This window comes from Antechinus flavipes, chromosome 3, assembly GCF_016432865.1.
Source record: "Antechinus flavipes isolate AdamAnt ecotype Samford, QLD, Australia chromosome 3, AdamAnt_v2, whole genome shotgun sequence".
Taxonomy (NCBI): Eukaryota; Metazoa; Chordata; class Mammalia; order Dasyuromorphia; family Dasyuridae; genus Antechinus; species Antechinus flavipes.
The window spans coordinates 46,680,326-46,692,627 of NC_067400.1; the positions used below are offsets into that span (position 1 = coordinate 46,680,326).

Here is a 12,302-nt window from a genome sequence, read left to right on the forward strand (position 1 = left end):
TGTGACTTTTCAGTCTCCTTTGACTCATCACATGTACTTTAATTATAAATGTTCTGGAAACTTTTCTTTCTTTTCATACGCTCTTAATGAACTCATTATTTGCCATGATTTCAATTATATCCTTGCAAATGACTCCTAAAACCATATAACCTGCACTTATCTTTCTCCCTAATTCCTATTCCTCATTGCCAACTGCATGCTGGACTTCTCTATCCATGTGTTATTAGTATTTCAAGTTTTAAGTTTAAAATGAAACTTAATTTCTGCCATCTATCCTCCAAACTTCTGTTTGGAAGTAACTATCATAATTCCTGTCACCCAGATTCTCAACCTTCAAATAATCTTTTATCAGAATAAATGATCCACCCTCACAATTCAATCAGTTGCTGCATCTTGTTACCATCTATTGCAACCATCCATTTACCACTCAATTGACTACCACCCCAATTCACACTCTCATTTCCTTTTACCACTATGATTGGTGGTAAGATCATGGCCTATCATTAATAGGACACTGTTATGCTATGCATATCCCTATGATATAATTTCTTTTCTTTTCATCAAATTATCTTTTCCACAGCTGACAGAATAATTTCTCTAAATAATGTCTAAACAGGTTACCTCAATACTCAAAAATCTTCAGTGGTTCTACAGTGTCTCCCAGATAACAATTTGTCATCTGTTATTTAAGGTGCTCTATGAAGTGGTTCCAATCTACCTTTCTATAATTCTTTAAAATATTATTCCCTATGAAATCTATAATGAAGATCAATGACATAAGATAATAGATTTAAACCTGAAAGGGACCTTTGAGATTATTGAACCTCTTTTCATTACAGATGAGGAAATTGAACTCCACAGAGATAAGGTATTTATTTATTTAAGGTCATATGTCTAGCACATCTGATACAGTCAATAAATAACTTATTAAATGAACTAACGATATAGATATGTACACATATCTATATATATAGGATATAGACACAAGTCTTCTGATTCATATATTTTTTCTGTTATTTGCTATTATAATCTGCTTTTTTCCTGAAACATTATTATTATTGGTGTTTTTTATATCATTTTTTTTTAAACACCATTATAATTGTCTTACATTCTGTTATCCTGAATAAGACCTCATGTTTATTCTTAAGAAGTAGCAAAGAGATAGAAATGCAGGATTCAAAGTCCCATCTCTGACATAGACAAAGGCTTTGTGACTTTGAACTTTTCAGAACCTCCAAAACAATCCCATAAGATTCTAAGTTGCAAAGTCAGCACTGATCTACATCGACAAAGATAATTTATTCCTCCTAGCTTATTTACCAGTGAAAACACAGGTTCAATCTAAAGGCAGAAAACTGTTCCCCTGTAATGCATTGAAAATGACTGTCTGTGTGCATGTGAGTGAGTGTGTGTGTGTGTGTGTGTGTGTGTGTGTAAAAGTTTTTAGGGATTCCTTTTAGAATAAAAACTTCCTTAAACAGAGATTCATGAAATTATACAGAAATAAATATGAATCTTAGATCTGAAAGGGGTTTTAAAGATGATATGGTGCAACTTATCAACCAACAGAGTGCAACTTGGTTTTATACAAAATGTCCCTTGGAATATACCATCCACATCCAGAGTGAGAGAGACACTGAAATGTGGATCAAGAAATTACTATTTTCACCTTTTTTTCCTTTGCTTCTTGCTTGTGATTTTCCCATTTTTTCTGATGTTCATTCATAACATAATAATATGGAAAATTTATTTAAAATTATAGTATATGTATAACCTATGTCAGATCGTTTGCTATCTTGGGGAGGGGAAAGGTGAGAGAGGGAAAGAGAAAAAAATTGGAACTCAAAATAACAATGTTGAAAAATATTTTTACATGTAATTGGAAAAATAAAATAATATTGGGGGGGAAGGAAAAGAAAATGGAATCTCAAAGAAGATAGATAGTTTGTCCCAGGTGGCCCAGCAGGGTAGAGTTAATGATTGGAAATTATTTAGTGTCTTTATGTTAAAATCATTTTCCCAGTAGTGGTCTTTGTGATAATTATCGTGTCTTCTTTTCCCTTCCCCCATTTTAGCACTTATAGGTTTTGAAACCAACAATAAATATGAAATTAAAAACAGCTTGGGACAGAGAGTTTACTTTGCAGTGGAAGAAAATGACTGCTGTACTCGAAACTGTTTGGGCACCTTAAGACCCTTTGTTATAAAGATTCTGGACAATTCTGGCAGAGAAGTGATAAATTTTCAGAGACCTTTGAGATGTGTTTCCTGTTGTTTTCCTTGTTGCCTACAGGAGGTCAGTGAGCATCTTTTTATTGTCCCAAGTCACTTGGTCATGATGCTGCCTTACGATTAGTGAACAGTGGCTTCTCCCATTAGAAAACACATCATACATACATGGATTGATTAATACTGGGGGTTGGGTTCGGTGTACATGACACATGATAACTGTTTGGAATGGAGGGCTATTTTATGGAAGAAGAACTAGATTTTATTTGATACCAGAGAGTAGAACTAAAAAATAAGTGGAAATCATATGTAGATAATTATTTGTATGTTATCTTCCTCATTAGAACCTGAGCTTTTTGAAGGTAAAAACCATAGTTTTGCATTTGTCTTCCCTAGTACTCAGTACAGTGCCTGGCACATCATAAATACTTAATAGATATCTGTTGATTTAAAACTGCAGAGAAGCAGACTTTTGCTTAATGTAATTAAAACATGCAAACAAACAATTTGCTGAACATTAGACACTTAAATAGCCCAGTGAATAGCCTTGTAATTTAACTGATTTCTCTTCATTCAAGATATATCTACATGACCACTTAGATGGAAAGATTATATTGGAAGGAATTTTCTATTTAAAAATGGAATAGAACTGGTTGATCTCTAAGAATCTAAGCTAAGATTGTTGAAAACAGACGACAGGATCACAGAAAGGAAATTTCACTGCAACCTTTAAGTCAGGATAATTGAGCACCCACCAAAAAAGGAAAAGAAATCATCCTATTTGGTTAGTTTCCTCTATGTTTTCTTCAGTTAGCCCATTCTAAAGTGCATATACTCTTGGGAGGATCATCTAAGCCAAAAATCAGCTAATACTTTCATTATCCATTAATTCTTTACAAGACACTTAACAGTCAGCTGCTAAATAGACACTTGAGATATGGGGAAGCTACTTAAGGAAAGGAATGCTAAAGAGAGAAGAAAAATATTAATAAAGTTATTGCCTATTTCTTATTTTTGCCAGGGGTCAGTCAGTGCCACTTATAATGTCTCTAACCTTGAGGTTAGGATTAAGCTCACAGAGTCTGATTTAAAAGGCACTTTAGAAGCAATTTAGTCTAACCCATTCCTTTAAAAAAAGAGCTCCCTTCATCACATCATCAATAAATCAGGTCTTCTAGCCTTTATTTGAAGAGCTTCTATTTTTACATGTAACTAGAGAAAAATAAAATACTAAATTTTAAAATATCAACACAAAACAAAATTTCCTGAATGGAGGAACACATTATCCTTGAGCCATTCCATGGCACTTTTGGAAAATTCTAGTTTTAAGAAATCATTCCCTTATATCAATTTCAAATTTTTATATTTTGTAACTTTAGTCCATTGTTCCTAGTGCTGCCCTTTATGATCAAACAAAATAAGTAATCTTTTTCTTTCACCTTAAAAACTTTCAAATACTTTAAGATGGCTTTCATGTACCTCATGAAGATTTCTTTTATCCAGGCTGAATATGCCAAATTCATTCAGTCAGTTATTGAAGGAACTAATCAGACTAATGCTCTCTTTCCTCTGAAATATTTCCAGCTAATTAAATTCTTCAACTAAATGTGATCCATAGAATCTAACACAACATTCCAAATGTTTTCTGATCATAGAATAGTGCAGAGACTTTGTCATCCATCATCTTATACACTATTCCTACCTTAACTCAACTTAGTCTTGTTAGATGTTACAGCCACTGATTATCAAAATGTTGGCACTTTTTGAATTTGCATATCGTTAAAACTTACACATTTTTTCAACTCAATTACTTTCTAGCCATACCAATCCTATCTTGTGCTTGTAATGATGACTAACACACTCTGAGTGTGGAATTTTGCATATATCTTCATTATATACCATCTTACTAAATTTGGCCCGTGTACTATTCTGTCAGGATTTTGATTCTATCATCCACCAAGTAAGTGACATTCCCTTCCCATCACTAAAGCTTTGGGTCACCTGAAAGTTTGGTAAGCACCCATCTATGCCTTTACCTAAGTCACTGAGTAAAAAAAAAAAAAAAAAATATATATATATATATATATATATATATACTATATAAATATGATATAGTGCATATATATGATACACACACACACACAAAACTAGAACAGGGTCAAAACAAACCCCTGAGAATTGACGTCCAACGTTTCTTTTCAGAGTTGACATTCAGATATTAATAATCATTCCACTAGTTTCCAAATCTTCTTACCATCTGGCTCATATCTATCCCAAAGATGACATGAAAAACTCTGAAAGTCTTTACTCATATTTAGGCCAGTTATATGTTGTTTCCCCTTTCAATCAAATAAGAAAGATTGTTAGAAAGGTATATGATCTTCATATGAGAGGTCACTAGATATTGGTCAGATTTCAAACTACCAAGGGAATGGGAGGGGAGGAGTTGAGTAAGAACGCAGATAAGAGCAACTAGCCAGGATCCATGAAGAAAAGGTAAAGATGTTTGCTGGAGTTTGTGTGATAGAATTAGATATGTCTTTTATAGCTTATCTTTCTTCCCTGGTCTTACATTTTGTTAGAGGTATATACTTAACCAAGCTAGCTACAGTTTTGTAATAAGCCTATCAAAGGCAGCTAGTTGGTAACCCTTAGTGTGGCAATGAACAAAGCTCTAAAAATAAGTTACTTTTTTTTTGTAATAGTGTGCTAAAATTATATAACCAATTCTTGAACCAAGTTGCCTAGCCTTTCCAGTCTATTTCTTGATCTTTTAATTAATAAAGGTTACATGTAATTATAGAATATCAGAATAGAACCTAAGTCTAAAAAGTTTGAGAGTGAAAAATTATCCTATGACTGCATGAACACAACAGCTATTTTTAGATTTCCTGAAGACTTTCCTCCCTCTTTTAAGTGGCTTATTTTAAAACTTGAACAGCATATTTTAAAAGTTATCTTACAGTGTTTTTTGGATCTCTTTTCCTTTTGCAGTTGGAAATACAATCTCCTCCTGGTGTACCAGTAGGTTATGTTACCCAAAACTGGCATCCTTTTCTGCCCAAGTTTACAGTTCTAAATGAGCACCGTCAGGAGGTGCTGAAAATCATTGGCCCATGTATCGTTTGCAGATGTTGCTCAGACATTGATTTTGAGGCAAGTTACATTCAGAATAATATTTTTAAGTGTCTGTACTCAAGATAACAAAAATAAATTAATTTTAAACTTTCATTGTTTTAGCTTTTGTAAGACTTTTAAAAATGATAAGTTATATTTTTAATTTGATCCCTTTGCTCTAGTAGAGGGGAGATATTATTGGACTATTAATTTTTTTAATAGATGATTTTAGGAGCAGCTAGGTGGCTCAATGGGTAAAACACTAGCTTTGGAGTTAAACACCTCTGAGTTCAAATCCAATCTGTGCGACCCTGAGTAAATCCTCTAATCTCAATTGCCTACCAGCATCACCCTCAAAAACATGTGGTTTTATAAAGATGTTTCTAGTGATATGTCACAGAGCAATCAAATGTTTGAGGTGGATCTTTAGATTTAAAATCCTTAGAAAGATGTTAAAGATGAAGAAAGCAAGATCTTGAGAAGTAAAATAATTTGCCCAACAAAACATAGCCAATAAGCTGCAGAGCAGGGATTTAAACCAGATTTTGGTTCTAAATCCAATCAGCTCTCTGTTTACTCTTCCATCCTCCCAAATTATATCTTTGCTAAGATTAAAATAATTTATTTTTATCTCTTAGAAACATATTCAGTTGATTTTAAAAAGAATTTAGAAAAGTATTTTTGATTATATGTATTATGTGATTGTTTATTTGGTTTTGACTAGAATCAAAGGATAGGCCCTGGATTACAATCTGAGATGTTAAACCACAAAAAAGAAGGAGAGAGATTATCTGACCAATATGATGCAATACAAGTAAATAAGCCAAATGAATGATATATGATGTTCATAAATAAAGGCTGCTTAATGTTGAGTTATTAGTATTAGGGAATTGTAGAACTAAGTTAGAAATGATCCTTCACTTTGTAGATGAACATATTGAGATACAGAGCAGTTAACACATCTTCCATGGTTATACAGGTAATAAGTGGCAGAGGAAGGCTTTAAAGAAGGCCCTCTAATTCCAATGCATGAATTTTTCCACTTTACCTTGCTGTGTCTTATGCAAGTGAACATGAGATTCAGCACTAGGAAATAGTGGATTTGTATCTGTTAAAGTAAAACTCTGAATAGAATTATACTGAGACAAATCGAATCATACTGGCTTCAGTTTTTAGCTGGGCAAGACAATGGATTTTCTGATATCTGTTCTTTTCCTGGATGTTTTTGGTCTGTCTTTTAATCTATAACCCTCAAGGTCAAAAGTGATCTCATTTTCAGTTGTTAATTTTGCTTCTCCCTAAAATAACTAGTTCCGTATTTTCAGTGATCTTCACAGAATGGGTAACATTAAATGGCTTTTCCCTTATTTACTATTGAATCCTGATCTCACTAGATCTTTTCACATGATTCATTTTCCTTCCTATACTTTTTACGATAGCTTATAAATTTTGAATCTAAGAGAAATAGGAAGAAGGTCTTCTCACTTCAGAATTTGACAAAATATCCACCCATATTTTTAAAGCAATGATAGCACCATTTTAATATATCTGTAATATAATAACAATCTGTAATATAGCTCATTTAAAAACATTAAAAACAATTCAAAATCCTATTGGTGATGCTGCCTGATACAATGTGACTTCCCAGTGCTAAAGCCACAGGAAATATATCAGTTACAGAATACCTACAGCCACCAACTACCTTTACTTTGAGTGTGATTTAGGTAACAGATCTAGGGACCATGTTGAAACTTATAGTCAAGTAAAGAGAGGATTTGATTAGATGGTGTGTTTTTTTTAATTAATTCATGTTTTTACTGTCTAATTTAAGTAAATCCCATAGAAACTCCCTCTACCAAGACATATCTATTCTGCTGTGCAACTTAGCCATCTTAGAGAATTTCTTCCCGACAGAAATAGTTAGCGCTTTAACTCCATATACTAAAGCATATAATACAACCATCAAGGAACTCTAGAGAATAACAGGAATGAAATAAATTATTACAAAACTATGTGATATGAAGAAATGGGCTGTTCACATGATGAGTGTAAGGAATAGATGGGTATGAATAACTGTGGTGTTCTACAAGTACTTTTAGGTTGTTGGGAAAAAGTGTAGAAGGCCTCTGGGAATCACAAAGGATAGACAGACTTGGATTTGTAATAACGGAGAAAACCCTCAAATTAAGGGAGATCATAGATCCATTTGAGTATTGAGGGATTTATTCAGGAAAATCTGGCTTCAGGTAGAAATAGTCTTTCTCAAATGAATATTTTTCAATTTATGCATAAATTATTTTATTTCTATACTGACAGGTGCCATATGTTTGTTTTGTAAATGATAATTATCTTTATGACTCCCATTGGTGTAATAAAATAAGATCTTTTCTCATTCTGGGTTGAAGATGTCTAAGATTATAATTTATTCCCTCTATCAGATAAAATCTCTTAATGAAGAGACTACAGTTGGAAAAATTACAAAACAATGGACAGGAGTCATAAAAGAAATGTTTACGGATGCTGATAACTTTTCAATTCAGTTCCCATTAGACCTTGATGTGAAAATGAAGGCTGTGATGTTGGGTGCTTGTTTTCTCATTGTAAGTACATGATTAATAATTTTATTTTTCTTATCCAAATTTCATTAATTGGAAATAATCATATCCATGACAGATGTGGAAATATGTTTTGCATGCCTTCACATGTGAAATGGATATTATATTTCTTGATTTCTCAATGGGTGGGGAAGGGGTCAGAGTTAGGAAGATAATTTGGGAATTTATTTTCAAATAAAATAGAATTGAATTACTAAAAATAAATAATATTTATTATTATATTAATATTGTTTATTATGATATTTAATATTATGCTTTTAAAAAATTTTAGCCTTAAGAGAAATTCAACAGAGACCAATGGAAAAAGAGGGTATATTCTAGAAATGGGGAAGATAGTAGGAATATTTAGGCATGAGACATGCCAATTGGAATTGGAAACAATAATTCTATTTTACTATTGGTTAGATTTGAAAGGGGCTTTAGTTTATTTTATAGAAGAGGTAACAGAGGAACAAAGAAGTTAAGTGAGATAAGAATGAGGAGCTAAGCTTCTGACTCCTGGCTTATTCCCTTTAACCATATAATGTCAAAAGAGATCTTAAATGTCATCTGTTCCAAACTATTTTATTTAATAGATGAGGAAAAGAATATAGATGATTTGCTTAAGGCTGTACGAATATTATGAATCTCAGAAAGCAAATTTGAATTTTTTTTATTACAAATCCAGTATTATTCCATTTATTTGATTAAAAAAACACAAAAATATTTTCCTAAAAGTCTTAATCAGCTGTTTTTCATTGATTTATATGGACTGTTTTGCTGTAGTAATTTCTTATATTAATTCTATAGTAATATTCCCTCCCAATCACACCCATATAACACACATATATGTGCAGAAACACATACATTCTTTTCTTTGCTTTATGAAATTTGTTAGCTTCTCAGCATTCTTACCCCCTGTTCCTAAGGTTGGACAAATTTGCCTAGAACTTTCCTTCAAGTTCTATTTTTATTATCCTATCTATCATAAAAATTCATTCAGTACGGATTGAAAGAGAGAGGGAAGAACAGAACAAATTGAATGGGCATCAGGGCATTGCTGCGAAATGCTCCCTTAAGAATACTGAGATGCTTTTTTTTCTTTTTGAGGCAGAGCAAATTTTTATTTATGTGATTTTATTGGTGTTGGAAATCCCTAATGAGATTTCTTCTACCAATGCAGATCAAAATAGGATCCGCTTTACATTTTATAGTACAGTAGTATATAGTATATAGTAAAGTTTAGTGTAGACTTCTCTGGATTACTGAAGGGTTGAGTTGGGTTGGTTCACATTACCATTACGTGTCATCTCTAGGATCATTTGTCCACTAAGCCATCTTGTCCAAGATTAATAGTCTACGATCTTGTAGGACCCTAAAGGAAAATAACAATTGTCAAGTTTTACTCATAACTGGCTAAGACCTTACTAGAACCCTATTTCCAACTTTGAGGAAGAATGTAGCTGTTGGACTTGAAAGAACTGAATAGGGTTGAGGTTTTAGTTCTTTGGCTCCAGCTGAAGGAAGGGCAGAAAAAAAAAAAAAAGATTTATATTGTTACAGCCCTCATGCATCCTAAAGGGTTATTTCCATGGATCATAGAACTGGAGCCAATCTTGGAGTCATCTAGTTAAACTTTCTTCCCATTTTACAAATGAGAAAACTGAAACTCAGAAATTGTTAATTAATTTGCCCAGAGCTACATAGATGGCAGAACTAGAATTTGAATGTAAGGTCTCTGACTTCAGATTTAACATTCTTAATGCACTACTTAATGCAACATATTCTAATGCATTACTCTGCCTCACATTTTGCAGGGACAAAAGCTGAAAAATGATAGTTTATTGATCTGCTCAAGGAAAGAATACTTTTTAAAGTGCATTTGTTTTTCCTTTTAAAAATCATTTTTTAAAAATATTTGGCACCACCTGTGAGAAGCTCTGGGAATCACAAAGTAGCCCATTAGGGTGCATTTGTTTTTCCTTTTAAAAATCATTTTTAAAAAGTATTTGGCACCACCTGTGAGAAGCTCTGGGAATCACAAAGTAGCCCATCAGGGAGGAAGTCACTCTTCTCTAGCTAGAAAACCATATGCTGTTTGCTTTCCTCTCCAAATGAAATCTATAAGTTACAAAAGCAGGAAATTACTTGGAAACTTACCCAGATTCTTTATCAGTTACAATTTTAACCCAATTCCAGTTGATTTTTCTCAGAGGTTCAGAAAAAAGTTTCCATTGAGAATCCCATGGCTTACTTTGGGTTGAAAGACAAGGATAAACTTCTCAGTTTTCCAACTCCTTGTATAAATGTGATTTTTAAGAGCAAGTTTCAAAGTTCTAAACTCAAATTTATCTGAGATCTACAAGGGAAGAAGGAAAAATGGAAGAGAATAATTAGAAAATTAGTTGAGGGAAAAATTAATGAAGAGATAGAAAAGGTCTGCCATGTTATTAGTGAAAGGTAAGGAAACAAAACAGAATCTGAGATTAGGTGAAGTTGAAGAAGGGGATTCAAGAAGAGGAAAGCAAAGGGGAAAGTACATGGAAACCTTAAACAACTAATTAAGTTCACTCATTGTGGAATAAAACAGAATTTAAAAAGTGAGCTTAATATAAGCACTATATGCTACCCAAAGTCTAGGCTTATATAAACAAGATTTAACCTCAAATTGATGGTGACCCCATAAACTATCTCTCTTTGGTCTAGTTTGGTATCCATTTAGAGGGTCCCCTGTGAAGATCAAAATGTCACACATTTCTAAATTCCAATTGATGTAGATTAAAAAGTTTTCTTGTTTCCTATATAAACGTTGTATAACATTGTATGTTAAAGTACAGAAAATCTTTTCTTTTACTGCATAGAAAATGCCAAATAACAGAAAGGACTCATAGTAGCCATAAACAATTGATACCTTTATTCTCCTGCCTTATGGTAATATCCTGAATTGTTTCCTAGAAGGAAAAATAAAACAAATTTAAATTTGCTAAAGAATGAAATCTATATGCATCATCCTTATATCTCCATGTTCATCGTAGCAGTAATAGAAAAGTTTAGGTTTTTGTACTGTCTCATTTATTAAGAACCTTCCTTTGAGTGAATGTCCATCATTAGGTATTATTTTATCCCCTGTATCTAAAAACTGAAATTAGCAAAATTAAATTCTAAATATAATGCTTATATTTTGGATTTTCATTCTAGGACTTCATGTTTTTTGAAAGAAGTGGAGACTCTAAAACTGATAGAGGAGGAGTGTGGCAATAATCGGATGAATTTATCTTCGGGTTCATTTAAAGAGTGTTTTGGGACATCTGAATTGGAAATATGATGGAATTTTAAAAATTTAACTCAAAAGTATACCAATAATCATGAAATCTATAAATAACAACTACGGGCAACTTTATAACACTTTTTTTTTCAAATTATAGAATATAGCCTTCCTTAGTTTCCTTATTTGTAAAATGGGTAATTGGACAAAATTAGCATTAAGGTGCCTTCCAGCTCTAGATTTATGATCCTTTGATCATATAAGTGACTTGCAAAAATATTATAAATTAAATCTGTTTTGAATATAGAATACTTGTTTTGAGGTCAGTATGCAACCATAAGTTGACATTTAGATAAAAGTGACTACTATGTATATAAAATGATTATGGGCTATAGTTTTTTTCTATGAAAAAAGTTGATTCTTTAAAAAGTTTTCTGTACAACTTATAGCTAGCTGAATATTTCATACATAATTCATTTTATAAGCACTAATGCAGTTTGGAAAATATATAAATAAAATAAGACATAGCAGCATTTATTGACAAATATTTAGAAAAGCAATATTTAATTATCTGATCTTTGAGGTAGCTATTGTGACTTCAGTGCCCTTTTCCAAAAAGGAAAAAAAAAAAAAAACAACCCTCAAAAAAGCTTTAAGAAATCACTTTATTTTTATGTCTTTTATTAAAGAGAAATGACTATTTTTCTTGTTTATATTAATTATTGGTAGCTCCTTGAGAGGAATACTTTTTTGCTTTTTTTTTTTTTTTTTGATCACTGGCATTTAGCAGTCCTGGCACAATTCATAAATGTTTGTTGACCTATGGAGTAATAATAAAGAACAACTGGAGGTCTGGAGTGGGGAAAGAAGGGTGGGGTCTGATCTGCTAGTTTTTCTCAACGGAGGGCAATTTTTTTATATGCTCATTTCCTCGTTCCCTATTGAAATTATCATGCTATTCACAAGTATTTACTTGTAACTTTGTGTTCAATTCCAGTTAATTTTCTTCTGTGTGAATTAAATTGTAAAGATTATCTTACAATAAATAAACTCAATGTATGCCATCTCTTTACAACGAATATGTCCTTTTATGTGTG

The 12,302-nt window shown here is 32.3% G+C and overlaps 1 protein-coding gene across 2 annotated transcripts in view; it reads left to right on the top strand.

The window, feature by feature from the left end:
* PLSCR1 (phospholipid scramblase 1) overlaps nt 1-12,284 on the top strand; it is a 53,489-nt gene extending 41,205 nt beyond the window's left edge. For both annotated transcript variants that reach the window (XM_051983317.1, XM_051983318.1), the window contains exons 6-9: nt 2,076-2,296; nt 5,224-5,385; nt 7,785-7,946; nt 11,139-12,284. In XM_051983317.1, coding sequence (XP_051839277.1) covers nt 2,076-2,296; nt 5,224-5,385; nt 7,785-7,946; nt 11,139-11,201 — 608 coding nt within the window. In that variant the 3' untranslated portion in view covers nt 11,202-12,284. The remainder of the gene's footprint in view (nt 1-2,075; nt 2,297-5,223; nt 5,386-7,784; nt 7,947-11,138) is intronic.
* The last annotated feature ends 18 nt before the right edge of the window (nt 12,285-12,302 follow it).